Below are 19,893 nucleotides of genomic sequence, written 5' to 3' on the forward strand. Positions count from 1 at the left end.
GTGAGGTCCTGGTGAAAGCATTTGAAAGTAGGCAACAATCTCAAAAGCCGAGCCAAGCCAGTAGTAAGACTCTCATTTTGTAAAAGCTCGGCTGTGTGTGCCAAAATCACTGTCTCCTCTGCTTTAGGCAGCCTTCCCTCAAAAGAACGCCACTTACTACTTCAAAATTGCCAGGCTTTGGACTCTCTGGATTCTTTTGAAAGGTGATAAACCACATAAGTGCTCTTTGAATAGAACCACCCCATAGCTCCATGGATCTGACTTTTTGTTCCCTCCCCATACCCAAGCATTTCATTCTGTCCTCTCACCAAAATTTGGAGGATTTGGATTTCTCAATTTTCCCAGACAGTTATCATTGGCCAGGGCATCAAAAACCCTTCCTATAGCGAATTCTAGCCGCAAAACAAACACACCACCTTTCAAACCAAAGGCGCCCTCTTTAAATCAAGGCTCCACTTGGCAGCTAAACACTCTCATAGGGCCATGCTCAGGATAAACAATAAATCTTTTCCCCTGGACACTGCCTGCTACCTTCAGTGCATAAACCCAGGGAGTACAAATGATTTCCGCAAAGTGGTAGGTTGCTAGACAAACGTGCTGTAGGTGCCGTTCAAGTGGCATTTCATACTGTTGCCCCACATGCCACACTTCATGGTTAGACCTGTGAAAACAGACTGCTTTGCTTACAGACTGAAGCCCTTCTCACAGTCTGGCATGTTGAAGCTCCATGGAGATTCTAGGTGAGACTTGCTTCCCATACCTCCTGCTCTCATCTGCTTTTTCTCTTTTTAAATTATTTTGATTGGGAACTAAATCAGTCATTGGTAGTTTGTGTGAAAAAAAAGTCTCTTCTTATTATCTAAGCTGGCAACGTTATAACCAGGCATGCAAAAAGCATTTTCCACCTTTACTTGTTACATCCTGTCCTCCCTACAATCCCAAGAAACTCAGAGCATCATACCAGGAGAGCCAGCGTGGTGTAGTGGTTAGAGTGCTGGACTAGGACCAGGGAGACCCGAGTTCAAATCCCCATTCAGCCAAAAAACTAGCTGGGTGACTCTGGGCCAGTCACTTCTCTCTCAGCCTAACCTACTTCACAGGGTTGTTGTGAAAGAGAAACTCAAGTATGTAGTACACCGCTCTGGGCTCCTTGGAGGAAGAGCGGGATATAAATGTAAAATAATAATAGTAATAATAATAATAATACCTGAGATTCACTTTATCCTCAAAAAAGCGCTGGCTGACATAATGTGCAATGCTCACAGGGCTTGAAGACATCAGCACTGACACTGTTGTATATGCTGTTGTAAAAAAAATTGGCCACTGCGCATGCGCAAATGACCTCAGTGAGGCCCTGGGCCAGTCCCCTGATGGAGCTAGAGGTATTTAAAGTTAATTAAAACTTTAAAAAAAAAAAACTGTGGAAACCGTTCCCCCTCCGCCGGCTGGACCAGACAGCGTGGGGTGGGGGGAGGATTCGATGGGGACCGGACCGAACTGGACTCAAACCAAACCTGCCCAGCCGGTTCCATGCACACCCCTACTCGTGGCCCCCAAATCTCCCAGCTGCCATTAGCCAGTGAACATCTGGGCGAGCAATCTGCTCACCCAACCAGAAGAAAAGGATCATCTGTGGGGGAGGTAAGCATTTTGAGGCTTCCTCCCCTCACCCCTTTTGAGCCCTTTCTCTGACTGTGAGAAAGGGCTCTCAGAAAATTGGATGTTGCTGTAAGCCAGAGAGGGCAAGTCAAAATCCATTCTCTTTCCACAGCAGCTGATCAATGCTACCCTCATTTTCCCAAAAAGGATATGTTCATACAGCATTGACAGCAAGGCCACTTTTCTATGTTCTCCTGTCCTGGACAAGTCTTAGTCACATTCATGGTGGCTGTGCAAGAGCAGTTCCTGGGCGATGGTGGCAGGGATTCCTCCCCCCACCAACCCTGCATTGCACATGGCATTTAACATGGCCTTTGACCTTTCAGTGACAAATGAGTATTTCCCCCAGAAACTTGGTCTGATGAAAAAGCCATTTGCTATTTCCAAAATATTTTGACAGCATAGCCATTGAACTCTAACAATGATTTGAGGTGGCAACTAGAATAACAGTGCTACCATTCTGCTTACATACAATAGGGTTCATTCAGTAGGCATCTCCAGTTTAATATCAGTTTCATTCTGCTTCAATTTATGCTGCATTTGCAAGGTAAGATGCAGATCCCTGTCTTTTTCTACAAATGGGCTCGCATTTATACTTATGATACAGACAGACCACAGAAACATGCGTGCGGCCGTTTCACAGAAGTCAATGCCAGCAGATCCAAAGCCTGTCCTATTATTTTCATGTTCTCCCACTAACCTTCCTAGAAGCTGTGGTGAACCACAAAGAAGGTGGAGACCTGCTCCCTCCATAAATTATCTTCAAAGAAAGGTTCAATCGCAGATCATTTTAAAGGTTAGGAACTACAAGGAAGCATGCAAAGACCTTCCATGCTGGCTGCAAAATAAATGAGAAACAATGTATAGACAAAGTGAATCACAGAATAATTAAGATTTGCGGTGCTGAGTTCAGCTCAAGCATCTAGAAATGGGTTCTTTCTGTCGCAGGAACACAGAGCTGTTGCAGGGGAGCAACAGCAGGGGAAGGAGCTTGTCTTCATCTCACGGTGGTGGGCTTCCCAGAAACATCTAGTGGGCCACTGTGGGAAAGAAATATGCTGGACTATATAAACCTTGGGCCTAATCCAGCAAGGCTTTTCTTATGTTCTTAACTGTGGAGGGGAGACCATGATTCCATTTACATCAGCAATGGTTTCCTGAGGTTGGCATGCCATTCTTCTCTTTGGGCTGTGCTGACACTCTGTGCTCTCTTCCAGAGGCGGCCAGTGAGAGTGGTGCTGGGGGGCGGGCAATGCAAGTTACCTTTAAAAGACACTACCATTGATACCAGTGGCACCCGGAAGCTGTCAGGAGCAGCAGCACCCCACATGGCATTCCACATGGTGGCTGCCCTGGCTCCTGCACTCACCCAGCCTCTGCGCATGCTCAGCAGCCATTCGCGTGATCAGCAACACTATGCTGACCATGGAAAATGGCTGCTACGCATATGCAGAGGCCAGAAGAGTGCAGTGGGAGGGGCAGCTACAGCGCGGGATGCTGGGCAGGGCGTTGCAGCTCTCAGAAGCTTCCAGGCTCTGCCAGTATTGATGGTAATGTATTTTAAGGGTAATTTTCACCATCCCCACCAGCGCCACCATCATTGGCCAACTCTGCTCTCTTCCCCCACCTACCTGACCAATGGTCAGTGCTCTGTCCAGCAGCTCTGACTGCATCCTAGGCAGGGTGACCCTCTACTGCACCCATTGTTTATTGACTCAGGATCCTGGTTTGTTGATATTCAGATCTATCTGAACAGATGGAACAAAATGTGGGTGAAATGGGAAGAAAAGTAGACACATGCAAGTCAAAATCAAAGTAACAAGTGTCCATTTGCAATGTGACTTGATTTTGCCTTAATTTTTCTAAATGAAACCTTCTCTTTTGTATTGAAACCAAGAAGCTAAATACACCGAAAGTGAATTGTTGTCACTAAAGCCTTGTCCTCATTATTATCAAGAATTATGTTCACTGAATAGGTGGTGGGAGGGGAGGATCATGGCCCCTGGCCCTAGCCATGCATTCTGTGGAAGATGAACTGACTATGCACAGAGGAAGATGTGATCTCTGTGCATAGGTCTAGAGCCCTGAGTGGGCCTGACTCTCAAAACATATGGAAGAACCTACATGCATATGCTGGATTGGGACAAAGAGGTTCACTCCACAGCTAAGTATTAATTTTAGCACTTGCAACTTTACCTTTTACCTTTACTACAGCCTTGCACTGGGAAACCACCCTGTAGCTTTCCCAGACAGCAGGCTTTACCTGCTTTACCTGTGAGTTTGAGGTTGCCCAACTTCAAAGAGCGAATCCGAAGTTGCGAGTCCGAAGTTTCCCAAAAACCACAACACAAAAGGTGGATTTTTAAAATCTTGGATATAAATCAGGCTACACTCTAATGCTTGATGAAAAATCCAAATTGTGTGTGAAGTGCTCCCTGATAGCTTGCAGGGACTTCAGGTTAAATTTGGCCGATATGTGAATTCAACCTCCATTCCAGAGGAGATGTGAACTAAAAGCCGGGTGTGAAAAACTTCCAGGATTATTGTTAGATACTCCACTCAAGATAGGTGACTCTGGAATAATTGGTTTATAGTTTGGTTCTGTTTCTGCTCAGCTCCTTCTTCCCCATGTAGACCGTATTTGCTCATCTACACAAACATATAGAGTGTTTTTAATAAATTGGAGCAGAATGCTCTCTCTAAATTTTTTGGTTTTGGCTCAATTCTATGTACACAGTAGTTTGTTCGCAAACTGTGTTTAAATCATTACTGGCTTCACTACTATGTTTATTGAGATAAATGCTGTTTCCCTCTTCAGAGTGGTAGCAGTTATCTGTGGTATTACAAGCTGACTTCCCAACCGAAGAAAAATCAGTGGTCAATTTGTCTTTGAGGCACTACAGCAACCAGCTGGGTAAATATTAAGATGGAGATCCCCCAGAAAGCTAGGTCTTCAGTTACACAGAAGTTTCCTTAAGCACAGCCAAACTTCACCTGTACTTTGGAGAGCTGATCAGCTTGTAGAAACAACTACAGCACCGCAGTAGATTCTATGCAGCTTTCTATACTTCTTCCAATTGGCTTGTCCCAATGTGCTCAAGGATCAAGGACCTGAGGACCATCTTGTATATTGTCACATGCTTAGTAATGACAATCCAGAAACTACCCCAGGCAATAAGGCAAATACATTTTTGGTGAACTGTATGAGAGGAATTTGGTTGGTTTTTTTGTTTTGTTGTTGTTGTTTTACAAAATTCTGTGTGTGCCATGATGTGCAGGCTGGTGGGGTAGCCAATGTGTTCTCAGCTAATAATAGCAAACCATCATGATACAAGCCCTACTAAGACATTACTTGTATGTGTATACTGGTGTCTTTACATATGCACAAGTTTTTGCATGAATGTACATAGAGTCATTTTAAAAGGGACCCTGGGAGTAGGCCTTTAAAAAGCAATGCACAGATAGGAAGTACAGGAGGGCCTCGATATTTGTGGGAGGTTCCGTTCCACAGTACAACTGCGGATATGGAATCTGTGAATATCGAGTCATTGCGGCAATGGGGAATTGGGGGTTAGGCTCCCAGCTCGGGGAAAACATTTCTAAAACATGGAATTTCAGGGGGGAGCTGCCTACCACACCTAGCTGCTCCCCATGAGTCCTCATTCTGTGCCCCAGAATGCCCCCAATCTGACCCCAAATTGCCATTTCTCTCTCTCTCTCTCTCTCTCTCTCTCTTTAACGAGGAGCCATTTTGAAACTTCGGAACACAAAATGGCAGCAAGAAATAACCTACGTGGTCATTTCCGGCCACCCCCGACCTGCAGATAAATGAGGTCAACACATCCCCCCTTTTTTCCATGTATGTCAAGGTCAGGTGTCTATTACCTACCACAAATAAGCAAATATTTGGATAATGAATCCACAGATATCAAGGTTCAACTGTATACATGTGTTCAATTCGTGTGAATAACTGTATGTGTGTATAGCTTTGTGTATGCATACACTGTACACATAAGACCTTTTCAGACATTATATTGCACATGCATACAGGTGTCAAGTACACATGTCGATAGAGAGCCTGTACAAAGGTTCACTTTTAAAGTGAATGACAACCCATACATTTATTTTAAAAGTGAACATGGGTATAGGCCCCTCAAATGCAGGGTATAGCTTGAAAATGTACTGCTGTACAAGTCTTGAACATGGCGTGAAGAACTGTACATGCATACAGATCTGTGCATGTGTACACAGTACACGAACATAACATGTAAATAGGGCTAGATTGTATGTGCATTTTACATTATATGTGAAGAGGGGTGATCTGTGTTCAGAAAGATCTAGGTTCAAATCCCCACTTATAGTGACTTACAGCCTAATCTAAATCACAGGGCTGTTATCTGGATAAAAGGTGCGCAGAACATATCACCATGGAGGAAGGGTCGGATACAAACATAATAAATAACTAAACTTCTGAGGTTTATTATAAGGCTGCCGCAAGGGATACTGGCCTGGAGCACAGAGATACATGCTAGACTAGGGCTGGGGAGACTCGAGTTCAAATCCCCATTCAGCCATGCCATGATACTTGCTGGGTGACTCTGGGCCAGTCACTTTTCTCTCAGCCTAAACTACTTCACAGGGTTGTTGTGAGGAGAAACTTGTTGTGAGGAGAAACTATGTACACCACTCTGGGCTCCTTGGAGGAAGAGTGAAATATGAATGTAAGTAAATAAATAAAATTGAATTGAATTGAATCAAAGGGCCAATAAGAATAAACTGCTTGTTGTACAGAGGACCAAATAGGACCTTTAATAGTTTTGTACCCCTCCACAAGCTGCAATGAAGGGCTATGACAGAGGGTGGCACAAACCTGAAGTGACTGAATATTATAGCAGCTGTGAGGAGTGGGTATAATTCTGCCAAGCAGGGCAGAACCTAAATGGCTTTTAGCTAAAGTTGAGTTCTTGATATAGGCTGCCTGACATTTTTGGGTGGGGAGGAAAGGAGTGTAGCCTAAACAAGCACTAAAGAAGTGAAGAAGAAGAAAAACTGCAATTCTTTCCGTATGAAAATGAAACATAATTGTTTCTGAACTAGGATGTTGTAACTTTCAATTTGGGTTCTTAAGCGACCCTGGAGAGTTTTGCTTCTGAGCTCTGCATGAATGACTTAGAGAGAATGGTGGTGGTAAGCAAAGCTTTAGCTTTACTCAAGAGCAGACAGGGAAGGACAGACATATGGAGATCATTCACACAATCAAAAACTACCACCCTGTTCTACGTGGGTTTGGGAGCTGTGTGTGCCTGGGTAGCATTTCCTCCTCCCTTGCTTCCACACAATCACGTCTACCCAGGTTTTCCTCCCACTCTGCTTCCACGCAACCGAAAATTGGGGAGCACACACAGCTCTCAAACCGGGGTATAACACAGTTTTTGATTGCGTGAATGATCTCATGGTGTCAGGGAGTGGCCAACCCTCGGAGGGCTCAGTCCTCTGTATCCCCCACAAAAAACACTTTGACTCCTCAGTGGCCTCTTTTTGAAGGGCACATAAGGCTGCAGAGAGAAGAAGACTGACGACTGTCAGCCCTCTCCCTCCTACAAGTGGAATGTCTTCTATTTGAGGGAAGTACTGCTGTGGATGTTGCCCTTTATTTTTACGTTACATATTCCTGTAAAGATATGTCCAATGCATACCCGGTTTTCAAAGTGATCTACACATGCAGAAATTCATACATTATGCTTGAATTATGTAGGGTTTTTAAATTTTGTTTTCTATTGTTCTGGAAATTAGTACAAAAGGAGGCAGCTACAACACAGTTCTCTACGGCTTGTAATAAGTTGCCCCTCTATTGTTTTACCCATTTTAAAAAAAGGAAAAATAAAAACAAATATAAATTGTTTTCCTCGACCTCCAAAACCAAATTCAGAGCTAAGTTCATTATAATGAAACAATTATAACAGGGACCTTTTGCAGTTGTGCCACGTTTGCATTCATGTCTAAAATAAACCGTGATTCATGTCTTTAATTTCTGCTAACAAAGCTCATTTCTAACCAGAAAACATTTCATATAGGAAACCTCAGAATGCGACAGTTCATCTTCTTATCCCTAATGTTTCCCTTTCAGCTCAACAAGGCCAAAATGTCGCTCTGTCTTTGTAAAACAAAAAGAAATCAAAGCCAAATGGCAAAAAATGCAAAGTTTGGTTAAACAAACAGTCGGTATGCCAGTGTTTTTTATCTGTAGCCTGCAGAGCAACTAAACAAAGCCAAGATATTGTCCATCTCTTTGACAGACAAAGAGCCTCACAGGTCCAGAATGACATGCCCGGGGCTGGCACGTGATTGGACTAATTAAATTAAATAGCAGGAAACATGTTTTCCATATGGCATCGCCTGGCCACACACAAACTGTAACAGTAAATCTTTTATACTAGACTAGTGCTGGGAAAAGGATAATCATTTTAGAAATGTAAGATGCCCACAAAAATAAAGTTAAAGTAAGAATAATAAAGTTCCTTCAATAACTCCTTGCCATTGTGCCCAAGTGTCATGCATGGATTTTTGTTTAAGGCTGCAAGGGGTCAAACTGGCAATATTCAATGATATGAGAAATCAGTAATGTTGGCCAAGGCTTAAGAACGTAAGAACAGCCCTGCTGGATCAGGCCCAAGGCCTATCTAGGTCAGCATCCTGTCACACACAGTGGACCACCAGGTGCTTGAATTTCGTATCTTCACTTGGCCTCTTGAATTAGCATTTTGAAGAATAGCTGTCAAAATTCGACATAGGCACACTTCATTAAGGGGGATTCAGCCATTTTCTCCTGTATTACAATGCACCTGGTTCACAAGCCTACAAATTAGGATTGCTTGGCATGTGTTAGATGACCATCAATTAAACCAGTTAAGAATTCTGCTTCGAAGTTGACTTTCACTGTGTAGATGGCATAGGGAGAAAGTCTGATAGATCCACCAGATCTTTTACTTAAGACATTTTTAAAAGTATCTTACATTTTAAGACTAATTTTAGTATAATTATGATGTATGCTGCATATTAATGTGTAGTGTACTTTGATCTTTGTCTTCTTGTCAGAATACCCATTTTACTGATGGATACATTCACATTGGACCACAGTGATTTCTCAGTGGCTTGCCATTTCCTAAATGCTGGGCAGGGATAGCTCTCCAGATGTTGCTGAACTACGACTCTCATCTTTCTCAGCCGTAATAAATTGTGGCTGGGGATGATGGAAGCTGTAGTTCAGCAACATCTGGTGAACCGCATGCTGCCTACCCGTGACTCAAGGCACGGCTGCAAAAAGCCTTTTCTGATACCCGCTTGATCCTTGTAATACACAGTCAGCAGCTTATTAGCCTGTACTGTTGGCTCTGTTGTCTTCATCGGGAAAAGTAGTGGGGTCAGCCAGGGTTAATCTGTCTCCAAAATCCAAATCAATATATTGGTGCAGTGTTTTCTTATGCAATGTCATATCTCCTTTTTAGAAGCTTCCTTTGAAGTTCTGGTTTGGTGTGATAGAGCTGGAGTGAAGCCAAAAGGTTGTGGCAGGGGAATCCTGTGTAGGGACCTACATCTTTTAGGGGATATGCACCTTTCAGGACCTGCACTAGTTCAAACGCAGATGAGACCACCTGGTTGCATGTTGCTCTTGTCAGAAACTCCACACAGATAGGAAGCTGGAATGTCAAGAAGAAATGTTCAAGCTGTGGCATAGTAGTTTTCTACCTGCATTGAACTTTTCCTCCGGGGATCATTCAGATATATAATTACACACTTGTATTCTTAAGTTGTACAGTCCCAGAAGGGTTCTAGCCTCTACCACATGCTTTTTCTGAATGTGTATATTCTCTTAGTCATACAGGCATTTATCAGTATTTTCTGATCTTTCCAATGAAACTGCCAGTGGCAGGCTGAAATCATTTGTCACTGTTGGGTTTGTTTGGCAGTGGATGATAAAAACTAGCTTGAATGTATGGTAAATAATATCTAGTGGAGCTGCACAGTACATGAGAGTGCCAGATTAGGTCATTGGTGAAGTTTTGAGGATCCATCTGCCAAGATCACTAACCTATTTGGAAGGAGTTCCTCATCAATTATTGTCACTGTGGTAGATCAAACCAATCACTAACATGTTTTAAAGAGCTGTCTAGTGGCAAGAAAATTTCCCATATATGATAAACCTCAACTATCATTATAAAATATGTTTAACATAAAGAGGAATATATATTGGAGGGAAAGCCCTGCTTAGCTCACCAGAACATTTGTTTGTACAGTAACATTTTTGGCAAAGTATTTCATATTTATTTCCACATATTCTAATAATAAATGCACAGGCAGACGCATGAGCACATATGCAATATTTTTGTCAAGGTTTTTTTTCCATGTCTAAGAAGATATTGAAAACTCTTGCAGTAGTGAGTACACTAAAGACCAGATTAAGCGGACTGCAGTTCTGCGATGCGCCCCCTTGTAGGCAAGCAGGACTTTCCCATGGTTAAGCTATGGCAGGAGAAAACAAACCAGCCGCAGTCTAGTTCAGAATTAGGGATGCTTAAACCTATCAATTTAACTTCGTGGGAACATCTTAGGTGGATCCCTAAAAACACAGTGACCTTCAGACCAAAATTTCTTGTTATTAAACACTATAATAATCTAAACTTTGGGTAGCTCTTTATGGTTGCCATTGCCCCAGTAATTGGTTTCACCCTGATTTGGAAATATATAAAGTTTCCATCCATGTGATTTGGCCTTTTAACTGTATGTACGTATATATGGCATATACGTATATATGGTAGTGCTTAGAGTGTTGGAATAGGACTGGGAAGACCCGGGTTCAAATCCCCATTTGGACATGAAGCTCACTAGGTGACTCCGGGCCAGTCACGTATCTCTCCACCTAACCTACCTCACAGGGTTGTTGTGAGGATAAACATAACCATGTCTGGGCTCCTTGGCAGAAGAGCGGGATATAAATGTAAAAATAAAATTAAAACATATCTGTCTGTCTGTCTTTATTTAAAGTTGTAGCCAAGTTCTCTTGCCATAAGCAAATTCCTTGCCAAATTAATGTGAGAAATAAATCCAGTCTTCTTCCCCCTGTACTGCTGATTGGCACTATCACTGATAATCTGATGAAACTATTTCTGCATGCTATATTTATTCGCAGAATCAGACTGGAGAATCATATATGCAAACTCATTCGCTCCTCAGATTCGCCATCCAGCTATAGTATGTGCATAGAAGCCTGCTTCTATGAGTTCATGGTCCTCCCTTGGATTTGGTCTTTTAAAAAATACTAATAATTGTATAGGTGCTAAAAAAATGCATATATAATTTTGTTAACTTGATTAACATCTGATCTCCAGTGCTGGGGACAATGCACTCTTTCTGAAGTTCAGTTTTATTTCATTATCTTGTTAGTCTAATCATATTCCATGACACCAAATATAACTGGCTAAGGTTTTGAGACTGTTGAAAAATGGATAAAAATAACCTGCTGAGTTCCAGCTAAAAAAAAAAATCAGCTGCTACTGCAAAAAGATCTAATTCTTCAGATTTGATGTATAAGATCTACCACAAAAGGCCTGGAAATTAAAATAGTGAATGAACCGAGAATCAGAAGAAATGTATGGAAGCATCTTAGATGCCTCAAAATGGCTGAACTTTACTTTAGGCAACATAAAATCTTTTTAAAGACAATGAATGGACAAATTTCAGTCTATTCTGTTAAAGTCAACTGAGTATTCTTGATACTTTGAAGTTTGCATTGTTTATGATAACATCCACTTCTATACAAAAGTGCCTATCTTTTAAATGCAGGCAGGGATCCAAAGAATTGATATGCACTTGCGAAGGAGAAGTTCACGTACAGTTGAAGTTTCATTTGTTGCTTGAAGTGTAGCAATTCCAATTGTTGAAGAGGCAAGTCACCTTTTATCTAGATGTACACTTGTTTCTTCAGCAATGGGAATGATAGATGGAGCTCTAGAAGCACATGTAGTTCTGCTTCCATCTTGCATGCACTTCACTTGTTTCTGTCACTCTGCTGGGTGACAGGAAAACTGACCAGATGCTAAACAAACAGGCAAAAAAGGATATACTGGTTGGGAATCTTGGGAGCTGAAAGACTAGTGACAGTTAATTTTTAATAAGTGTTAAATTTAAATAATTGCTTTTTGGACACTATTACACACACAAAAGAAAACCCTTTTTATATTATTCCTGGGGGGTGGGGCAAGTTAAAAATCCAAAAGTACCACAGAATGCCAGTGAATAAAACAAGGAAAACCTCACTCAATAGGTGTCAGAAATGTTGAAAATGGTATCCGAAATCTAGTTTCACAGAAATCAGTCAAAACTGCCAGTTTATTCAGTGCAACTAGGATTTCAAACAATGATGAGATGAAAATGTTGAGTTAAACAGAAATCAATAGATACTTTTCTGTTTTATTCAATGCAAATACAGTTTCAGTCAATGATGAAAATGAGGATGATAAGAGCAGTTTTCAGTTGCATTACAAACAGACATTTTGAAATTTAATTCAGTGCAATGAGTATTTCAGTGGAAGTCAGAGTTCCTGAATGTATTACTAATTAATCATATGCACTTTTCTGCCTATTATGTTGTAAGGTGGGCAATTTCTTGAAAGTCCAAAAATCATGGTAGCAATTGTATTATCTCCGACTTGGTTGCCTTCCTGAAGCAACCTGTTGAATGCCCGAGAGTGGAATTAGAGCAGGCCTGCTCAACTTTGGCCCCACAGCTGGTTTTGGTCTACAACTCCCATAATCTCCAGACACAGTGGCCAATAGCCAGGGATTATGGGAGTTGTAGGCCAACATCTGCATAAGGGCCAGAGTTGAGCAGTCCTGGATTAGAGTGTACGCAGGTAAAAGAGCATCCATTTTGCTACAGGTAAAAGAGCATCCTCAAGGCCAGTCTAAATGTAATGAATTTAGAGGAATTCTGAAGGCTCTCAGCTGTAGGAGCCCACTCTGTATACACCCATCTTTGCTCTCTGAAGATATTCTACAACTTGCTAAGAATGGTCAGGAGTGGAACCCGGTCCCTAAATGGCTTGGTTACCTTGTCCCATATGTCCCAACTCAGACCTTAAGATCTTCTTCAGAGGCCCTGATCCGAGAGCTCCTGTCACATGAGGTGAGGGAGTGGCTACTAGGGAGAGGGCCTTTTCGGTGGCTGCACCCTGTTTATGGAGCAGCCTCCCCAGTGAGGGTCACCTGGCATCATCACTTTGTTCTTTTAGATGCCATGTGAAGACCTTTCTATTTACTCAGGCTTTTAAAATTTGATTTTTAAAACTGACTTAATTTTTTAAAAAAATTGTTTCCTACTGTATATAGTGTGGGGGTGTCTGTGTGTGATTTCATTGTTTTTATTCAGTGTCTGATTGCTGTGTTGTGAGCTGCCCAAAGAACAATTTGTTATGGGGCAGCTAACAAATAAAATATAATAGATAGATAGATAGATAGAGATAGAGATAGAGAGAGAGAGAGAGAGAGAGAGAGAGAGAGAGAGAGAGAGAGTACCAAATCCAGTCAATAATATCTGGTAGACTGTGTGTAAATAGTATCATCATCATCAATATTTATTTATTAACATGTGATGAGAGAAAGGAGAGGAGGTGGCATTTGTTTATTATTGTTTTCACTGCTATTATCTTTTAAAGAAATGCTATCAGTTTCTAAAATTAAGCAATTATGGTTTTCCAGAAACTTTAAGGTGCCACCAAGACCTGTGGCGTATACACCCATACCACTATGGTTTCCTCAGTGAGTTTGCTAGGGTTATTTTTTTTTAAGTGCCTCAAGAACTTCTTTGGCCAGAGGTGGCAAGGGGAATGAAAGAAATGACTGTAAGAAAGAGTGGTTCAATCATATCATCTTCAGCTCTCTTTAAAAACTCATCCTGCCTCAGCAAGGGTTTGAATGCTTCTTTTGACTAAGGAATGTCATTTGGTTCCACTCCAGAGAAGCATTTATGTTCTGTTGAAATGAATGGGACTTAACCATTAATGACTTAACTTGATTCCAATGAAGCACGATTAACTTTATCTGGCTTGAGATGATGGGTTTTTAAATATGAGCTTGATAGAACTGGCTGCCAATAGGTTCCCAGGCAAAATACAAAGTGCTAGTTAGCTCTAGACGGCTTAGGCCCTGGGTATTTAAGAGAGCGTCGACGAGCCCCACCGCCCATTGAGGTCATCTGAGGAGGTCCATCTCCAGTTACTGCCAACTCGTTTGGTGGCTACACAGAGACGGGCCTTCTCGGTCGCTGCCCCGAGATTGTGGAATGCGCTCCCTGCTGAGATACGATCCTCCCCATCTCTGGCAATTTTAAAAAAAACCCTGAAAACCCATCTTTTCACCCAAGCTTTCTCAGTTTCCTAATTTTTTTAGGTTTTAATCTCTGGTTTATTTTAAAATTGTTAAATTGTTTTCAGTTTTTTGTACTGTATATGTTTTAAACTTGTTTTATGCTATTGTTAACCGCCCAGGGATGAAAGTTTGGGGCGGTGTACAAATTTGATAAATAAATAAAATAAAAATGCTTTATCTGGATAATCACCCATTATTACCATATGTTCTATAGTTGACAGCTTCACTTAAAACTTCTATAATGTTTAATGTGCAAACAAATTGTGTTCCTGCTAAGATTTTAACACTTTTGTCTGGTGATTTTTAGTTATCAAAATTCTGGATTACTAGAATTCTGAAAACTGGTATTTATTTGTAATACAGTTTCAAATGACACAATGATTGAGCCACATGTTCAAGACAAATGTAGTGAGAAAATGAATATGCACATACAATATTTCCATTTCTGTAAAATGTGTAATGGTTGGAGTGAGAATCAAATAACAGACCAAAAATAGACTTTGAGTAATTTAAAATGGGGCCATAAAAACATGCTCCTAAATCTATTGTTTCAACAATAAGTGAACATATTTGCCTATATGAAAGAGAAAGTGCTGACTTTATCGACTTTACACAAAGCCAAGTATGTGAAAGGGAATCTTTTGAGAAAAAAAAACTTTATTTGAGAAAGGAATATATAGACTTGTATCAGAAGGCAAAATAGGGAACATACAAACAGAATATATTTACAACACAAAACAAGAAATCACCAATGGTGTAAATTATAATAAATACAGTAGATTTAAAATGTGACATTTAGCAATTAGAAATATGGTGACTTAAACCCAGTTTTCCTTTTCACTGGTTCCAGGTAGTTTCTCTTTTAGAAAATTTGAGTGGCATGGAAATCCACTGGCTAAACTGGGGTAACTCTAATTGCATTATAAAAATATCTTTGTAGTTACATGTTTTGAAACATTAATGTACAAAAGTTTGTTTGCATTCAGATTCCTACCCAAATAAAATGTATTTTAAAAGATGCACTATCCCTTTTTGCGTTGGCGCATATTAAACTCTGTGAAGAAGAAGAAAAAGCACAGGATGTGAACATCTCCCCCCCTCCTGCTACATTTGTTATGGTTCCGAATATCAATTTTCCTATATTATTTTCCAGAAGAAAAAAAGAATAAACTCTGAGGTAGCATTTAAGCCCTCAAATCTCACAAGCAATATTCACAAATAAAGCTGATGGAAATATTTTAGGTGAACTTTAAGAGCATCTGTTCCTATTAAACATTAGAATTAGCATATGCTACTTGTAACAACCAAGAAAAACGTGATGAATGTTTTAAAGAGAATAGGTGGCTTCAGACATAACATATAACCATGGTTTGTTTAAATAAACTATATTTTATGTCTGACCCCAAGTCTGCCAACAAACTATGGGCTTATTTGGGACCAACAAACAAGCCATGGTTTGAAGTTTGCTTGCAAACCACAGTTCTCTTCGGGGTAGTTCAGATGTCATGTGGAACCTTGGTTAAAATCAAGCTCTATGCAATGGTCTGAGCTTCAGGAACATGCACACAATCCTCCCATTTCTATACGAGCAGCTACCTCTTATCTAGGTTAAAATAAAATGAGATTATTTTCATTAGTGTTAGCATAATCTTAGTTTATGCTAATATACTTGCTTCAAATAACCTGAGATCTTACTTCAAACTTTGGGTACAGAGTCCAGGTTATTTAAAGCAAGTAGGTTAGAATAAGTTGTTATTGGTAGGTTTGGATAACACAATCATTATTGGCTCATTTTAACTTAGATAGGAAGCAGATACTTGTGTGAGTATAGGATGGAGAAGCGTGCACTTCCGAGGTTCCACATTACATCGAAACAAGCACATTATATCTGAATTCATAGATCAATAAACCACTTTTAGGGCCATTGCTCCGCCTCCAAAGGTTGCTGCATCGTGGAGATGAGAATGAATGTATGAAGCTGAGTCCTGAACAAATGCGAAACCAAAACAGACAAGCTGCTCTAAACCATGACTTTTGTACATCTGGAAGCTCAAACCATGGTTTGGATTCTTAGCTATAACTAGCACAAATCAGCCTTGCATTATGTCTGAACCCATCCCATGTCTTGACAGTGGCTTTTTGTGCTTCTGGTTCAACACATAGCATACTATCAGGTGCATGACATGCAGGCCCATTCTTTCTAGGCCAACACTGCAGGGACTGTGGAAAGCCAGCTGTGCAGACTGTGAGAACCAGTGGGGAGAAGAACCAGCTAAGCAGATTCCATCAGTGGACTCCAGGGCATAGAAGTGCTTAAACAACATCCCCAGTTCCCAAAGGATGACAAGTTTGTAAATGTCCAAAACATCTGAAACTGTTTCATGCATCAACATGTGTGGTCAAGAAAAATAATGTATACCTTTCCCATATTACAAACACACATTTTGCTGCATGTATACATGATGGGAAGGTGCAGTGGGCTGTAACTGTCATCATGTGTACAAATGTACAAATTTGTACAAATTTGTACATTTGTCACATCTGACAGTATACATGTGATGTTGATGAATTTTCCTGCATTGGAGTGATGTACGCATAAGAGGAATATGATCATGTGTGGAGCAGACTATTTGCTGGTGCAGCAAATCTGAGGATTTAACAGGGACATAATTTCTGACAGTTTTCCGAGTGGGGGGATAATGTATCTTTAGAAATGGCAACATTTTAAATGGTATTTAAGAAAATAAGAGAAAAATGTAAACACCACATGCTTATATCAGAACAACTTTTCCATTTGGCAAAACAGCTCTCTTTTGAAAAGGATACTGCACCTTAAAATACCTTAGAAATATAAATATTTTAATAGAAAAACCTGACAAGAATTCCAGGTCAGTTTGGGATTATCCATATTAAAGGGGTCTTAATACAATGACTCTTCAGCTTAACAAAAGTAAACCTATACAACAAAGTAAACATATCAAAAGGGAATCTATAGGAAATGTTTCACTGGAAAGCTTCCTTAACAATTTCCTTACTTGCTTTGTTATTTTCTTTGACAATAAATCAATTCAGAGAGTGCCCTTTAGAAAACAGAGAATAAAACACTATCCTCTGCTTCTCTTTACCCCCCTTGTACATTCCACAGTGCATTAATCACTTGGACTTCCTGTTTCCATAAGGCATTTCCTGTCCACCTCACACAATTACTTTTTTGCAGGAGAATAGTAGGGACCTGACACAGCACTGACTTAAGTAAACAGGCAGTTCCTACTGCATACCAAGTTGTTCCGATTTTATAGCATTCAAAAGGACTATGATCCTTCTGGAGGCACAACTACGTACAACTGCATGCATATCTTAGTAATTACTTAAATACTATTGAAAAACTTTTAATTCCATTTGCCAACCTGACCTTTGTTTTTACACACCCTTAGACAAGTTTTCCAAGATAAATCAGGCCTAGACATTCTCCTGCACTTGGCACTCACAGTGGTTGAAGTTGCCACTCTTATCACATATGGCCAGGACTTTGGATGAGCCAAGTACAATAAGGCTACAATTATGCCAGAACAGTCTCAATGGCTTTAATGGGACATTCTGGAATGAATGAGTTGTTGCCTTTCTAACTAGGAGAGGAGTATACTGGAAAATGTTGGCCCTAGGATACGTGCTGGAAACATCTACAAGTGTCTCTCTCACTGTCATTAGCATGAGCATGTAAACCTATGAGTTAGGTTCCGTGCTCATGTGTAATTCAGTTTTAATGGGGGGGGGGGAATAAACTAAAGAGTAAAGATTCTTGCTGCCACCACCTCAGTACAAATATAAGTATCTCATGTGCTTGGCCGGAACACAGTGTTGCAGTTGATTAATGCAGATAGTAAATGAAATGGGGCTGTATCTCAGTAGCAGAGCATCTGCTTAGCATGCAGAAGGCCCCAAGTTCAATTCCTGAAATCTCCAGGTAGGGCTGGGCAAGACCAGCTGCCTGATACCTTAGAGAGCTGTGCTGCCAGCCAGTGTACTGTAGACCATTCTAAGCTCAATGGACCAATGGTCTGACCTGGTATAAGGCAGCTTCCTGCATTCCTATGTAAGATAGGGTAATTAATTAATTAATGCAGAAAGGAAAAACCAATTTCATTTTTAAAAGTGCATTCCATGTCAGTCTTCATCTGCCTTCCTCAGTCTCCTCCAGGTCTTATTGTATATACAAAGCTCGGACCACTGATTTCTGGGCCAGTACCTAACAGGGGGCAAATCCCCCTTTTTAAAACAGTGTTTAGGACTACAGTATGGTACATTATTTACAAATCAATGAAAGCATACATTGAGACATATCAAAGAAGTTTAGAAATTGTGAGAGAAAGAGAGAGTGAGCAATGCTCAGGTCTGATCAGCAATAGATGATCTCCACAATAAGTTCATACAATAATGAGTTCCATTTCACTAGAACTAACTAATGTGGTAGAATCCATTAGAGCTAATATGAATTCTATTAATAACCCAAAGGCATACACAGCAACAAGTGTTCCTTGATTTAACAAGCACTTTCGCACTATGCTTAACTTAAGGTGTGAACACATCTGCCTTTGTTAGATTCGCTGAATGCTAAAACCACACAATTCAATTGAATTCTGCGGATGGAAAAACATGATGTTCATCAAGGATTCAAACATGCTTATTATGGTAGTACTCAGATAATCACTTTAATTACAAAGCCTGGGGCTAAATCTTTGCCTATTACCTGTTGCATAAAAGCAGCTTTCTCCCCAGATGCCATTTGCTGATTTTGAACATCATCATCACTGTCCCGTGGTTCTTCTTTCACCTTCACAGCCCCCAAAGGCTGTACCAGTCTGTCATCCAAGGAAACGCTACTGCTGTCCTCCCTAATGCTGCTACCAACAGAGGGCGCTCTCTCTTCCTGCATAGGGTGTTCTCCGTGAAGTTCTTCTTCTGCTTCTTCTAAGCTGCCAGGCTGCTTTAACTGTTCAATTGATTTGGAAAGTATCTGAAAACATAGACATAGGGGCGGGTGGAGGGAGCAGACACAGAAAATAAAATAAATGAAATGAAATAGCTACTTTGAATAGTTCTACAAAAGTAAAAAAATGTAGGAGAATATTCCCTACCAGTGCAGTCAGAGTGCATTGTAAGACACTTACAGGAAATATTAATAGGACCAGGCACATCTTCAGCAAAATGTACATCAAATAAGCGAAAGGCAGAAGGCCAGGGGTGGCCCTTTCATGAAGGAAGGCGGGGCAGTCACCTCAGGTGGCAGATTATTAGGATGCCAACAGGGTAGCTTTTTGGATTGAATCTGATTCTTCCAAACTCTAAAGGAGCACCTCTTCCTCACACTCCTTAAAAAGCTTGGAGGAGTCAAGCAACCTTTCTCCCTGCTCTCCACGCACTTTTCAAGCTTCTAAGGCAGGGATGGGGAACCTTGGCACTCCTGCAGATGTTGGCCTACAGTTCCCATAATCCCTAGCTATTGGCCTCTGTGGCTGGGGATTATGGGAGTTGTAGTCCAAAAACAGCTGGAGTGCCAAGGTTCCCCATCCCTGTTCTAAGGGTTAGTTTTGAAAGGGGGCTAGCCCCCAGCAAAAGCATGGGGCAAGGCAGAATTTTGCACTTCGCCTAAGGTGCCACAACACATTGGGCCACCCCGATGGGCACTGGGGGTCGTGCCATGACTAGCCCAGCCCCCTACATGTATTTGTCAGGTGCTATATATAGCGTATACACTGGATCACATACATGGCCAATAATACATGATCCTTACCTCCTCAAACCTGGGCATTT

General features: G+C 41.0%; 1 protein-coding gene across 34 annotated transcripts in view; it reads right to left on the reverse strand.

The window, feature by feature from the left end:
• Positions 1-19,893, reverse strand: part of HDAC9 (histone deacetylase 9) — a 670,023-nt gene that overhangs the window by 272,699 nt on the left and 377,431 nt on the right. For 33 of the 34 annotated variants that reach the window (XR_008309711.1, XR_008309710.1, XR_008309709.1 and 30 more), the window contains one exon: positions 18,830-19,096. Coding sequence is in view for 29 of the 34 variants with exons in the window: in XM_053261002.1 (XP_053116977.1) it covers positions 18,830-19,096 (267 nt within the window). In the remaining 5 variants the exon portion in view is untranslated. Of the gene's footprint in view, positions 1-14,719; positions 19,097-19,893 lie in introns of those variants that run through there. The other variant, XM_053261024.1, reaches the window with a different exon arrangement.

Source organism: Hemicordylus capensis, chromosome 6 (genome assembly GCF_027244095.1).
Source record: "Hemicordylus capensis ecotype Gifberg chromosome 6, rHemCap1.1.pri, whole genome shotgun sequence".
Classification (NCBI taxonomy): Eukaryota; Metazoa; Chordata; class Lepidosauria; order Squamata; family Cordylidae; genus Hemicordylus; species Hemicordylus capensis.